Raw genomic sequence first — 15,487 nt, 5'->3', positions numbered from 1 at the left:
AAGGGGACATAGATTCAAGGTAAAAGGCGAGAGGTTTAGAGGGGATTTGAGAAAGAACTTTTTCACCCAGAGGGTGGTTGGAGTCTGGAACTCACTGCCTGAGAGGGTTGTGGAGGCAGGAACCCTCACAACATTCAAGAAGCATTTGGATGAGCACTTGAAATGCCATAGCATACAAGGCTATGGACCAAATGCTGGAATATGGGATTAGAGTAGACAGGGCTGATGGCCGGCGCGGACACGATGGGCCGAAGGGCCTCTATCCGTGCTGTATAACTCTATGACTATGACTCTATGACTCAGTCCTAAATGTCCTACCCTGTATCCTGAGACTATGGCCCCTCGTTCTGGACCCTCCAGTCAGGGGAAACATCCTCCCTGCATCCAGTCTGTCTGGCCCTGTCAGAATTTTATATGTTTCAATGAGATCCCCTCTCATTCTTCTAAACTCGAGTGAATACAGGCTGAGTCGACCCAATCTCTCCTCATACGACAGTCCTGCAATCCCAGGAATCAGCCTGGTGAACCTTCGCTGCACTCCATCAATGGCAAGTATATCCTTTCTTAGGTAAGGAGACCAAAACTGCATATAATACTCCAGGTGTGGTCTCATCAAGGCCCTGTATAATTGCAGTAAGACATCCTTGCTCCTGTGCTCAAATCCTCTTGCAATGAAGGCCAACATACCATTTGCCTTCCGAACTGCTTGCTGCACCTGCACGTTTGCTTTCAGTGACTGGTGTACAAGGACACCCTTTGTACATCAACATTCCCCAATCTATCACCATTTAAATAATACTCTGCCGAAGTGGATAACTTCACATTTATCCACATTATACTGCATCTGCCATGTATTTGTCCACTCACTCAACTTGTCTAAATCGCCTTGAAGCCACTTTGCATCCTCCTCACAACTCACGATCCCACCTAGTTTTGTGTCATCAGCAAACTTGGAAATATTACATTTGGTTCCCTCATCCAAATCATTGATATATATTGTGAATAGCTGGGGCCCAAGCACTGATGCCTGCGGTACCCTACTAGTCACTGCCTGCCACCCCGAAAAAGACCCATTTATTCCTACTCTGTGTTTCCTGTCTGTTAATCAATTTTCAATCCATGCCAGTATATTACCACCAATCCCATGTGCCTTAATTTTGCACACTAACCTCTTGTGTGGGACTTTATCAAAGGCCTTCTGAAAATCCAAATAAACTACATCCATTGGTTCTCCCTTATCTATTCTACCAGTTACATCCTCAAAAGACTCCAGTAGGTTTGTCAAACATGATTTCCCTCTCGTAAATCCATGTTGACTTTGTCTAATCCCGTTGATATTTTCTAAGTATGCTGATATCACATCCTTTATAATAGACTCTAGCCTTTTCCCCACTACTGATGTTAGGCTAACCAGTCTGTAGTTCCCTGTTTTCTCTCTCCTTCCTTTTTTAAATTGTGGGGTTACATTTGCCACCCTCCAATCTGCAGGAACTGCTCCATAATCTATAGAATTTTGGAAGATGACAACCAATGCATCCATTATTTCCATGGCTTCCTCTTTTAGTATTTTGGGATGCAGATTATGAGGCCCTGGGGATTTATTGGCTTTGAGTCCCATTAATTTCTCCAGCACTATTTTTTTACTAATACTAATTTTCTTTAATTCCTCTTTTTCACTGGATCCTTGGTTCCCTAACATTTCTGGGAAGTTATTTCTGTCCTCTTCCGTGAAGACAGAACCAAAGTATTTGTTTAATTGCTCTGCCATTTCCTTGTTCCCCATTATAAATTCTCCTGTTTCTGACTGTAAGGGACCTACATTTGTCTTCACTAATCTTTTTCTTTTTACATACTTGTAGAAGCTTTTACAGTCCACTTTTATGTTCCTTGCAAGTTTACTCTCATACTCTATTTTTTTCCCCTTATTCAATCTCTTGGTCCTTTTTCGCTGAATTCTAAACTGTTCCCAATCCTCAGGCTTGCTACTTTTTCTGGCAACTTTATATGACTCCTCTTTGGATCTAATACTATCCTTAATTTCTTTTGTTAACCATGGTTGGGCCGCATTTCCTTTTGTGTTTTTGCACCAGAAAGTAATGTATAATTGTTGCAATTCATGCATTCGTTCCTTAAATGTTAGCCATTTCCCATCCACCGTCATGCCTTTTAATGAAGCTTCCCAATCTATCATAGCCAACTCACTCCTCATACCTTCGTAGTTTCCTTTGTTTAGATTTAGGACCCTAGTTTTGGATTGGACTACTTCACTTTCCATCTTAATGAAGAATTCTATCATGTTATGGTCACTCTTCCCTCAAGGACCCCGCACAACAAGATTATTAATTAACCCTTTCTCATTGCACAATACCCAATCTAGAATAGCTTGTTCCCTGGTTGACTCCTCAACGTACTGGTCTAAAAAACCATCTCGTACACACTCCAGGCATTCATCCTCCACAGTATTATTGCTAATTTGGTTTTGTTGGATTTATTATCATAATACATAGTAAGTACATCACAGTCAAAGGGAGTCAAAGGTTATAGTAGGCAGACGGGAAAATAGGGTTGAGGTCACAATCAGATCATCCATGATCTTATCAAATGGCAAAGCAGGCTCGAGGGGCCGAATGGCCTACTCCTGCTCTTAGTTCCTATGTTTATATGTTCGTAGCACAGGAAATGGCCATTTGGCCCATCGTGCCTGTGCCAGCTCTTTGACAGAGCTATCCAATCAGTCCCACTCCCCTGCTCTTTCCCCATAGCCCCGTAAATGTTTTCCCTTCAAGTATTTATCCAATTCCCTTTTGAAAGTTGCTGTTGAATCTGCTTCCACCATCTTTCAAGCAGTGCATTCCAGATTAGTGACTATCTTATATTTATGGTCCCTAGTTTTGGTCTCCCCCACAAATGGAAACATCTTCTTTACGTCTACCCTTTAAAATGTTAAAGGCCTCCATTCAGAAAAAAAGTATTTGCAGTTAAACCCTAGTTAATAACATGACCTGGTAAAATGATGCTTGTTTCCAGTAGAGGAGATAAGAACAAGCAGATGGAAATTAGCTCAGGCACTGAGTTGGAATTAATGGGTCAGCAACAGAAGCTGGCATAAATAGGCCTCGTAGAGTGCAGTCCATGGACTTTTGGATAATGGATCAAGTGTGCATTTTAGGCTACCTATGCAATAACAATGACTGCCTTTCCAAAAGTAATTAGTTGCACTTTGGGACGCCTCTGAAGGATTTGATAAGGCACTATGGGGACAATTTTGAACTGCCAGCTGCACGTTTCTCACCTGAAGAACAGGCAGCTATCAATTGAAAATCAAGGGGACACCTTGGCTGCCCCACTGATGCCCTCGCCCACCTAATGCAATTTTCAGGTGGGCCTGTAAATGGGCAAGTAGCCCGTCCACCTTAAATAGAGGTAAGGCTTAAATATGCAAATCAATGTCCTAAGTGAGTTGTAAGACCCTGATTGCAATTTTCAGGTACAAGCGAGTGGAGCATGCACCTTGCAAGCTCCACCCAGTTGTACCAGCCATTGAGTTGCCTAACCAGTAGTCTTAAAAGGGCCCCCTGGAGCCCATTCAAAGAAATGGCCCAAGAAACTTTTAATTTTTTTTGTGTGGGTCCAAGGGGGCCCCTCAAAAAATCTCTGGCCCACTCGAGGCCCACTCCCCCACCATAATCACCTCCTCCCCAGGCCTGAACTGTTGGCGGCTCAGTGTGGGAGCTGACCAATTTTCTGCCCTCCCAGAATGAGTGAGCTGCAGCGAGGTGCCCACTTGGCAGGATGCTAATGAGGTCCAGGCCTCAAAATAGCTGGAGCCTCATACTGACACTAACAGGAGGGCTGAACCCCCATTTTGGATGCTACATGAAAATCGCCCCCTATATCACAAGATAATTACAAACGAGGAAGGCCATTCAGCCCATCTTAATTCATCCATCCACAAACATCCAAAGCTCCCTGCAGTGCAGCATCCAATTATTAATTAATTAATCAAATTCACAAATAAAAGGCTGCAACAGAATAATCCTGGCAAAAAATCACTTCCCCTTTAAAGCCCATCAGGAGCTAACTTCATTGTATATAAATGAGGTCAAGGGGACATGGCTAACCCCACTGATCCATTTCCTCCAATTTACACTCCAAATAATGATCCTCAGGATATCACATTGAATATGTCATTTTGTGTGCTAATACTGAATGTTGATGATGCTTTGCCTGAACATCAATCTGTTTAGTACATTAAGGCTCAGTCAGCTCTTTGACTGTTAATTTTAGTCAGTTCTGCTCAAAGTACTGCTTCCCATCGGACTCATGGATTTCCCAATGGGAATCTCTTTATTCTTATGCTATGAAGGAGGATAAGGACATAATCCTCATAATAAAAAAAGGTTTCAGTTTGTCACCCATTAAGTAATGGTGCACACTTTCAAGCTGGATGGGAAGGTGGCAGTAACACCATCCCATCATAACTCTGTCTGCAGTGGAAATCCGGCATACATCAGCCCCGTCAAAAATTCCTGGCCCTGCAAAGGTGGAATTCCAACTTGCGCTTTCCTCTAACCCAGGAATTTTGGATCTGATTTGTTTGCAGTCCTGCTAGCACTACAACAGGGCCACATAATCAGTCTTCTAGTTTCATAGCATCAGACTGTAGAGATGTAACAGATTTGCAATTAATGCAGTTGATCAGTGCAGGTTGAATGAAGTTTGAGTTCTAAATACTAATTCCTTTTGTTCCAAAGGTAACATCACTTAATCATAAATATTTCCGGAATCACCTGGAGGACTCCTTGTCACTTGGACGTCCTCTGCTATTGGAAGACGTGCAGGAAGAGTTGGATCCTGCACTGGATAATGTGTTGGAGAAAAACTTCATCAAATCTGGGACCACCTTTAAGGTGAATTAATATTGTAGAGATATCTCACTACCTTCAGAATGCTCAACCCATCCTTAAAAGTTGTAACTAACTAAAGTTCAACCACCAAGGCCATAAGACCCTCAACTATTGATCGAATCGGGCCAGGAGTAGATCGAATCGGGCCAGGACCTACTCCGTTAATAGTAGGGCGTTGGGGAGAGTTATAGAACAAAGAGATCTAGGAGTACAGGTTCATAGCTCCTTGAAAGTGGAGCCACAGGTGGATAGGGTGGTGAAGAAGGCATTCAGCATGCTTGGTTTCATTGGTCAGAACATTGAATACAGGAGTTGGGATGTCTTGTTGAAGTTGTACAAGACATTAGTTAGGCCACACTTGGAATACTGTGTACAGTTCTGGTCACCCTATTATAGAAAGGATATTATTAAACTAGAAAGAGTGCAGAAAAGATTTACTAGGATGCTACCGGGACTTGATGGTTTGACTTATAGGGAGAGGTTGGATAGACTGAGACTTTTTTCCCTGGAGAGTAGGAGGTTAAGGGGTGATCTTATAGAAGTCTATAAAATAATGAGGGGCATAGATAAGGTAGATAGTCAAAATCTTTTCCCAAAGGTAGGGGAGTCTATAACGAGGGGGCATAGATTTAAGGTGAGAGGGGAGAGATACAAAAGGGTCCAGAGGGGCAATTTTTTCACTCAAAGGGTGGTGAGTGTCTGGAACGAGCTGCCAGAGGCAGTAGTAGAGGCGGGTACAATTTTGTCTTTTAAAAAGCATTTGGACAGTTACATGGATAAGATGGGTATAGAGGGATATGGGCCAAGTGCAGGCAATTGGGACTAGCTTAGTGGTATAAACTGGGCGACATGGACATGTTGGGCCGAAGGGCCTGTTTCCATGTTGTAAACTTCTATGATTCTACTTCTATTGTTTCCCCAAACCTACACACCTAAAATATACCTCTGAATGTAATCTGGGCTGACTTTAATAATTTGAAGCCTAGGTGAAGGCCAAAGACCCATAGTGCAGGACATCCCCAAGAGAGGAAGAGCAGGTAAATTAGGAACATAAGAAATGGGAGCAGGAGGAGGCCATAAAGCCCCTCGAGCCTGCTGTGCCATTCAATAAGATCATGGCTGATCTTCAACCTCAACTCCACTTTCCCACCCTATCCCCATATTCCTTGGCTCCCTTAGTGTCCAAAAATCTATCGACGTCAGCCTTGAATATACTCAACGACTGAGCATCCACAGTCCTCTGGGGTAGAGAATTCCAAAGATTCACAACCCTCTGCATGAAGAAATTCCTCCTCATATAAGCCTTGAATGGCTGCCCCCTTATCCCGAAACTACCATCTCTAGTTCTGGACTCTCCAGCCAGGGGAAACAATCTCTCAGTATCTACCCTGTCAAGCCCCTTCATAATCTTATATGTTTCAATGAGATCATCTCTCATTCTTCTAAACTCCAGAGAGTATAGGCGCATTCTACTCAACCTCTCCTCGTAGGACAACCCTCTCATCTCAGGAATTAATCTAGTGAGCCTTCGTTGCTCCGCCTCTAAGGCAAGTATATCCTTCCTTAGATAAGGAGTCCAAAACTGTACGCAGTACTCCAGATGTGGTCTCACTAAAGCCCCTGTACAACTGTAGTAAGACTTCCTTACTCTTTACTCCAACCCCCTTGCATTAAAGGCCAACATGCCATTTGCTTTCCTAATTGCCTGCTGTACCTGCATACTAAATTTTTGTGTTTCTTGTACACCCAAGTCTCTCTGAACACCAATATTTGATAGTTTCTCACCATTTAAAAAATATTCTGTTTTTCTATTCTTCCTACCAAAGTCAATAACCTCACATTTCCCCACATTTTACTCCATCTGCCACCTTCTTGTCCACTAATTTAATCTGTCTATATCCCTTTGCAGACTCTTTGTGTCTTCCTCACAGCTTACTTTCCCACCTAGCTTTGTATTGTCAGCAAACTTGGATACATTACACTCGGTCCCTTCATCTAAGTCATTGATATAGATTGTAAACAGCTGAGGCCCAAGCACCGATCCTTGTGGCACCCCTCTAGTTACAGCCTGCTAACCTGAAAATGACCCGTTTATCCCGACTCTCTGTTTTCTGTCCTTTAACCAATCCTCTATCCATGCTATTACCCCCAATCCCATGAGCCCTTACCTTGTGTAACAACCTTTTATGTGCCAGCTTATCGAATGGTAGTAAGAGGAAGAGTGGGGCTGATCCGGGACCATAAAAGAGATCTACTCATGGAGGCAGAGGGGATGGCCGAGGTACTAAATGAGTACTTTGCATCTGTATTTACCAAGGAAGAAGATGCTGCCAGAGTCTCAGTAAAGGAGGATATAGTTGAGATACTGGATGGGCTAAAAATTGATAAAGAGGTACTTGAAAGGCTAGCTGTACTTAAAGTAGATAAGTCAGCCGGTCCGGATGGGATACATCCTAGGTTGCTGAGGGAAGTAAGGGTGGAAATTGTGGAGGTACTGGCCAGAGGACTGGAGAATTGCAAATGTTACACCTTGTTCAAAAAAGGGTGTAAGGATAAACCCAGCAACTGTAAATAAACTAGCATAACTAAACCAGTCAGTTTAACCTCGGTGGTTGGGAAACTTTTAGAAACAATAATCCAGGACAGAATTAACAGTCACTTGGACAAGGGTGGATTGATTAGGGAAACCAGCACCGATTTGTTAAAGGCAAATCGGGTGCTAAATTGGGCCGAGTAGCGCCCGTTGTTTCGCCTCTACATGGCCTCTCTGACATCCAAGATGGCGCCTTGAATGCGCACACACATTTCCTGCATGACGTGCGCCAGGTGCCATCTTGGTATAGGAGTTAGCACAGGCGCAGATAACGAATGCTGGAATCATGTAAAGTAGGGAGAAAATGACTTCAATCAGTGTGCAACCCTGATTTAAAGTGATAGACACCATTTTGGGACGTAACGCTCAACTCAATGCACAGTCTTAACCCCGACCATCTGAACGCGTCTTAGAGTGTCTGGAGGACCTCCCAACAGCGCTATTTAAAGGAACCATGCAGGATTTACAGGTTAATGGCTGGATTATTGCTTCTGGCTGCCAAGACATTTGTAACTGTTTTTGGAGGTCTCCTACACATGAAGACTCGGGGACATAGTCCAACATTTAGAGCCAGGACGTGTAGGAGTGAAGTTAGGAAATGCTTCTACATGTTTGGAACACTCTTCTATAGACGGCAGTTGATGCTAGCTCACTTGTGAATGTTAAATCTGAGATTGATAAATTTCTGTGAACCAAGGGTATGAAGGGATATGGGGCTAAGACGGTTATATGGAGTTAGATCACAGGTCCACCATGATGTCATTGAATGGTCGAACAGGCTCAAGGGTCTAAATGCCACTGGCTGCCTCTTGATATGCACCACCTTCTCCTGCAAGAAAGTGGGACGTGTGTCTGGGTGATGTGCCTGTCATGGTTGAATAGTTGCCAGTGTGTATGGCCTGTGAGTTGTGGGCAGGCGGCTTGAAACAATGGTAATGTGTAAGTGTGAGAGGAAGCAGCTGATTGGAAGAGTTGCGTAACGATGGAAAGAGTTTGTTGGTATGTGGGTGATGGGGGGTATAGTGCGTGGTGCAGTTGGTAGGCGACGCCAATTGACAGTTGGCCTCACTCACCTTGACCACTCATGTCAAAGCATTGAACTTCTTCCTGCACTGCATCCATGTTCATGATGGCATTGACTTCGTCCCACGCTGCCTCCCACTGCCTTTTGAGTATATGTCTGGGAGGGCCTCTTGCCTGCACCCCATCCCCCCGCCCCCACCACGGATAAGGATGTCCCTCCTTCTGTCGACCTCTTGCACCCAAGGTCTCTAGTGCATCAGCAGAAAACCTTGGTGCATGCACTCTAGCAGGCCTGGTACCAACTCGGTAGGCAGATTGGTGAGGTCTGGTGTGCAGATTGGAGGATGTGGGATTTAGTGGTGCGCAACCATTAACATAACTCATCAGTGTATCAGCATAGGGATGGGATCTGCATCTGTGTTTTACGTGTGCGATGTCTGATCTCTGTTCAGACTCGATGCAGACAATAAACTGTTTTTTCAGCAAATAACAGGTACCAGCTACCTTTAAGAGATTTCTAAGAAACACCCTCACTTTAAGAGATCGAGCTCCCTCTGGTGGTGGAAAGTGCGAATTGCATTGATTCCACATGCAAGGCCTGGAAAGGAACGCTGATTGCAGATAATTGGTCCCTTGGGTCCAAACATGCTTCTTGCCTGCCTAGGGTCTGCATCGCGCTAACCCTGCACAAAACAGACCCTTATTGAATTTTTCCCCCATCGTGTTTAAGCAACCTGATGAGGGAACAGAGAGGGTAGAGGAGGGCAAAGCTTATCATCAAGATTGCAGCCCATGGAATAAAGGGGGCAGTAGCAACATGGATACAGAGTTGGCGAAGGGACAGGAAACAGAGAGTAGTGGTGAACGGTTGTTTTCCGGACTGGAGGGAGGTGCACAGTGGTGTTCCCCAGGGGTCGGTGTTGGGACCACTGCTTTTCTTGATATATATTAATGACTTGGACTTGGATGTACAGGACACAATTTCAAAATTTGATATAGACAGGCTGGTGGAATGGGCGGACACGTGGCAGATGAAATTTAATGCAGAAAAATGCGAAGTGATACATTTTGGTAGGAAGAACGAAGAGAGGCAATACAAACTAGAGGGCACAATTCTAAAAGAGGTACAGGAACAGAGAGACCTGGGAGTATTTGTACACAAATTGTTGAAGGTGGCAAGGCAGGTTGAGAAAGCGGTTAAAAACACATTCGGAATCCTGGGCTTTATATATAGAGGCATAGAGTACAAAAGCAAGGAAGTCATGTTGCACCTTTATAAAACACTGGTTCGGCCACAAGTGGAGTATTGTGTCCAGTTCTGGGCAATGCACTTTATGAAAGATGTGAAGGCCTTAAAGAGGGTGCAGAAGAGATATTTTTTTTAAATTCGTTCACGGGATGTGGGCGTCGCTGGCAAGGCCAGCATTTATTGCCCATCCCTAATTGCCCTTGAGAAGGTGGTGGTGAGCCGCCTTCTTGAACCGCTGCAGTCCGTGTGGTGACGGTTCTCCCACAGTGCTGTTAGGAAGGGAGTTCCAGGATTTTGACCCAGCGACGATGAAGCAACGGCGATATATTTCCAAGTCGGGATGGTGTGTGACTTGGAGGGGAACGTGCAGGTCGTGTTGTTCCCATGTGCCTGCTGCTCTTGTCCTTCTAGGTGGTAGAGGTCGCGGGTTTGGGAGGTGCTGTCGAAGAAGCCTTGGCGAGTTGCTGCAGTGCATCCTGTGGATGGTACACACTGCAGCCACGGTGCGCCGGTGGTGAAGGGAGTGAATGTTAAGTGTGGTGGATGGGGTGCCAATCAAGCGGGCTGCTTTATCTTGGATGGTGTCGAGCTTCTTGAGTGTTGTTGGAGCTGCACTCATCCAAGCAAGTGGAGAGTATTCCATCACACTCCTGACTTGTGCCTTGTAGATGGTGGAAAGGCTTTGGGGAGTCAGGAGGTGAGACACTCGCCGCAGAATACCCAGCCTCTGACCTGCTCTCGTAGCCACAGTATTTATATGGCTGGTCCAGTTAAGTTTCTGGTCAATGGTGACCCCCAGGATGTTGATGGTGGGGGATTCGGTGATGGTAATGCCGTTGAATGACAGGGGGAGGTGGTTAGACTCTCTCTTGTTGGAGATGGTCATTGCCTGGCACTTATCTGGCGCGAATGTTACTTGCCACTTATGAGCCCAAGCCTGGATGTTGTCCAGGTCTTGCTGCATGCGGGCTCGGCCTGCTTCATTATTTGAGGGGTTGCGAATGGAACTGAACACTGTGCAGTCATCAGCGAACATCCCCATTTCTGACCTTATGATGGAGGGAAGGTCATTGATGAAGCAGCTGAAGATGGTTGGGCCTAGGACATTGCCCTGAGGAACTCCTGCAGCAATGTCCTGGGGCTGAGATCATTGGCCTCCAACAACCACTACCATCTTCCTTTGTGCTAGGTATGACTCCAGCCACTGGAGAGTTTTACCCCTGATTCCCATTGACTTCAATTTTACTAGGGCTCCTTGGTGCCACACTCAGTCAAATGCTGCCTTGATGTCAAGGGCAGTCACTCTCACTTCACCTCTGGAATTCAGCTCTTTTGTCCATGTTTGGACCAACGCTGTAATGAGGTCTGGAGCCGAGTGGTCCTGGCGGAACCCAAACTGAGCATCGGTGAGCAGGTTATTGGTGAGTAAGCGCCGCTTGATAGCACTGTCGACGACACCTTCCATCACTTTGCTGATGATTGAGAGTAGACTGATGGGGCGGTAATTGGCCGGATTGGATTTGTCCAGCTTTTTGTGGACAGGACATACCTGGGCAATTTTCCACATTGTTGGGTAGATGCCAGTGTTGTAGCTGTACTGGAACAGCTTGGCTAGAGGCGTAGCTAGTTCTGGAGCACAAGTCTTCAGCACTACAGCTGGGATGTTGTCGGGGCCCATAGCCTTTGCTGTATCCAGTGCACTCAGCCGTTTCTTGATATCACGTGGAGTGAATCGAATTGGCCGAAGACTGGCTTCTGTGATGGTGGGGATATCGGGAGGAGGCCGAGATGGATCATCCACTCGGCACTTCTGGCTGAAGATGGTTGCAAACGCTTCAGCCTTGTCTTTTGCACTCACGTGCTGGACTCCGCCATCATTGAGGATGAGGATATTTGCAGAGCCTCCTCCTTCCGTTAGTTGTTTAATTGTCCACCACCATTCACGACTGGATGTGGCAGGACTGCAGAGCTTTGATCTGATTCGTTGGTTGTGGAATCGCTTAGCTCTGTCTATAGTTTGTTGCTTCCGCTGTTTAGCATGAATGTTGTCCTGAGTTGTAGCTTCACCAGGTTGGCACCTCATTTTTAGGTACGCCTGGTGCTGCTCCTGGCATGCTCTTCTACACTCCTCATTGAACCAGGGTTGATCCCCTGGCTTGTTGGTAATGGTAGAGTGAGGAATATGCCGGGCCATGACGTTACAGATTGTGCTGGAATACAATTCTGCTGCTGCTGATGGCCCACAGCGCCTCATGGATGCCCAGTTTTGAGCTGCTAGATCTGTTCTGAATCTATCCCATTTAGCACGGTGGTAGTGCCACACAACACGTTGGATGGTGTCCTCAGTGCGAAGACGGGACTTCATCTCCACGAGGACTGTGCGGTGGTCACTCCTACCAATACTGTCATGGACAGATGCATTTGCGACAGGTAGATTGGTGAGGACGAGGTCAAGTAAGTTTTTCCCTCGTGTTGGTTCGCTCACCACCTGCCGCAGGCCCATTCTAGCAGCTATGTCCTTCAGGACTCGGCCAGCCCGGTCAGTAGTGGTGCTACCGAGCCACTCTTGGTGATGGACATTGAAGTCCCCCACCCAGAGTACATTTTGTGCCCTTGCTACCCTCAGTGCTTCCTCCAACTGGTGCTCAACATGGAGGAGGACTGATTCATCAGCTGAGGGAGGATGGTAGGTGGTAATCAGCAGGAGATTTCCTTGCCCATGTTTGACCTGATGCCATGAGATTTCATGGGGTCCAGAGTCAATGTTGAGGACTCCCAGGGCCACTCCCTCCTGACTGTATATCACTGTACCGCCACCTCTGGTGGGTCTGTCCTGCCGGTGGGACAGGACATACCCAGGGATGGTGATGGAAGAGTCTGGGACGTTGGCTGAAAGGTATGATTCTGTGAGTATGGCTATGTCAGGCCGTTGCTTGACTAGTCTGTGGGACAGCTCTCCCAATTTTGGCACAAGTCCCCAGATGTTAGTAAGGAGGACCTTGCAGGGTCGACTGGGCTTGGTGTTTTGCCGTTGTCGTGTCCGGTGCCTAGTGGTCCGATGCCGGGTGGTCCGTCCGGTTTTATTCTTATTATGACTTTTCGTAGCGAGATTTTACAACTGAGTGGCTTGCTAGGCCATTTCAGAGGGCAATTAAGAATCAACCAGAATGATTCCAGGGAGGAGGGACTTTAGTTATGTGGATAGACTGGAACAGAGAAGGTTGAGAGGAGATTTGATAGAGGTATTCAAAATAATGAAGGGTCTGGACTGAGTAAATAGAGATAAACTGTTCCCATTGGTGGACGGGTCAAGAACCAGAGGCCATAGATTTAAGGTGATTAGCAAAAGAACCAAAGGTGACACGAGGAAAAACTTTTTTACACAGCGAGTGGTTAGGATCTGGAATGCACTGCCCGAGAGGGTGGTAGAGGCAGATTCAATCATGGCCTTCAAAAGGGAACTGGATAAGTACTTGAAAAGAAAAATTTGCAGAGCTACGGGGATAGGGTGGAAGAGTGGGACTAGCTGGATTGCTCTTGCATAGAGCTGTCTTGGACTCGATGGGCAGAATGGCCTCCTTCTGTGCTGTAACCTATGATTCTATTTCTATGCCTTTTGAAAATCCATATATACTACATCCACTGGCTCCCCGTTATCTACCCTGTTAGTTACATCCTCAAAAAACTCTAATAAATTTGTCAAACACGATTTCCCTTTCATAAAACCATGTTGACTCTGCCTAATCATATTATGATTTTCTAAGTGCACTGTTACCATTTCCTTAATAATGGATTCCAGCATTTTCCCGATGACCGATGTCAGGCTAACTGGCCTGTAGTTCCCTGTTTTCTCTCTCCTCTTCTTGAATAGCAGGGTAACATTTGCTACCTTCCAGTCCACTGGGACCATTCCAGAATCTAGGGAATTCTGGAAGATCATAACCAATGCATCCACTATCTCTGCAGCCTCCTCTTTTCAAGCCCTAGGATGTCGGCCATCAGGTCCAGGGGATTTGTTGGCTTTTACTCCCATTAGTTTGTCCAGTACTTTTTCTCTAGTGATATTAATTGTTTTAAGTTCCTCACTCTCATTTATCCATGGGTCCCCACTATTTTTGGTATGCTTTTTGTGTCTTCTGCTGTGAAGACAGATACAATTTTTTTGTTTAACACATCTGCCATTTCCTGATTCCCCATTATAATTTCTCCTGCCTCAGCCTTTGCTACTCTCTTCCTTTTTACATACTTTTAGAAGCTCTTACAATCTGTTTTTACTTTCATATCCTATTTTCTCCCTTTTTATCAATTTTTGGTCGTCCTTTGTTGGTTTCTAAAACTCTCCCAATCCCCAGGCTCATTACTCTTCTTGGCAACATTATGGGCCTCTTCTTTCAATCTAATACTCTCCTTAATTTCTTTAGTTAACCACGGGTGGATCACTTTTCCGGTGGAGTTTTTATTTCCCAATGGAATGTATATTTGTTGGGAATATTGAAATATTTCTTTAAATGTTTGCCATTGCTTTTCAACTATCAAACCCTTTAATTTAATTTCCCAATCTACCTTTGACAACTCACCCCTCATACCTATGTAATTGGCTTTATTTAAGTTTAAGACTGTAGTTTCTGACTTAATTACATTACTTTCAAACTCAATGTAAAATTCTATCATATTATGATCATTCTTCCCCAGAGGAAGAAGGGATAAGGTGATGCCAAGCTTCAGTTTAAAACTCTTGAACATGTGAGAAATGACAGACAGGAAAAGACCACCTTCTGTGCCGTAAATTTTCTGTGACTCTAAGCGGTGATGGAAGTTTCAATTCACCGTGATGGAATTAGGCCACTTGCTGCAAGAGGTCCTGCAGCCAAACTCCATCCCGGACACAGCACTGTGCAAGTCACAACTGCACTGAACATTTCTGTACTGGAATTATTTAGAAACATAGAAACATAGAAAAATTTACGGCACAGAAGGAGGCCATTCAGCCCATCGTTTCTGTGCTGGTCGAAAAAGAGCTACCCGGCTAATCCCACTTTCCAGCACTTGGTCCATAGCCTTGTAGGTTACGGCACTTCAAGTGCATATCCAAGTACTTTTTAATGAGGGTTTCTGCCTCTACCACCCTTTCAGGCAGTGAGTTCCAGATGCCTATCTTCCTCTGGGTGAAAAAGATTTTCCTCAGCTCCCCTCTAATCCTTCTACTAATTACTTTAAATCTGGTTATTGACCTCTCTGATATGGGACAAAGGTCCTTTCTGTCCACTCTATCTAGGCCCCTCATAATTTTATGCACCTCAATTAAATCACCCCTCAGCCCCCTCTGTTCCAAAGAAAACAACCCCAGGCTATCCAACCTTTCCTAAAATTCTCCAATCCTGGCAACAACCTCATAAATCTCCTCCAGTGCAATCACATCTTTCCTGTAATGTGGTGACCAGAACCGTACACAGTACTCTAGCTGTGGCCTAACTAATGTTTTATACAGTTCGAGCATAACCTCCCTGCTCTTATATTCTATGCCTCGGCTAATAAAGGAAAGTATCCCGTATGCCTTCTTAACCACCTTATCTACCTGTCCCGGGAGTTGAGTTTGAAGATCAACCATGACCTTATTGAATGGCGGAGCAGGCTCGAGGGGCCATATGACCTATTCTTGCCCCTATTTCTTATGTTCTATGTAAGAACATATGTGTAGTCATAAGGAGGACGATT

General features: G+C 45.2%; 1 protein-coding gene across 1 annotated transcript in view; it reads left to right on the top strand.

Moving 5' to 3' along the window:
* The window catches only part of LOC137322209 (dynein axonemal heavy chain 8-like), a 1,675,662-nt gene that overhangs the window by 1,399,355 nt on the left and 260,820 nt on the right, over nt 1-15,487 (top strand). The window contains exon 82 of the mRNA XM_067985325.1: nt 4,755-4,910. Coding sequence (XP_067841426.1) covers nt 4,755-4,910 — 156 coding nt within the window. The remainder of the gene's footprint in view (nt 1-4,754; nt 4,911-15,487) is intronic.

Source organism: Heptranchias perlo, chromosome 5, assembly GCF_035084215.1.
Source record: "Heptranchias perlo isolate sHepPer1 chromosome 5, sHepPer1.hap1, whole genome shotgun sequence".
In the NCBI taxonomy this organism is placed as follows: domain Eukaryota; kingdom Metazoa; phylum Chordata; class Chondrichthyes; order Hexanchiformes; family Hexanchidae; genus Heptranchias; species Heptranchias perlo.
This window is presented reverse-complemented; position numbering and strand designations above follow the sequence as displayed.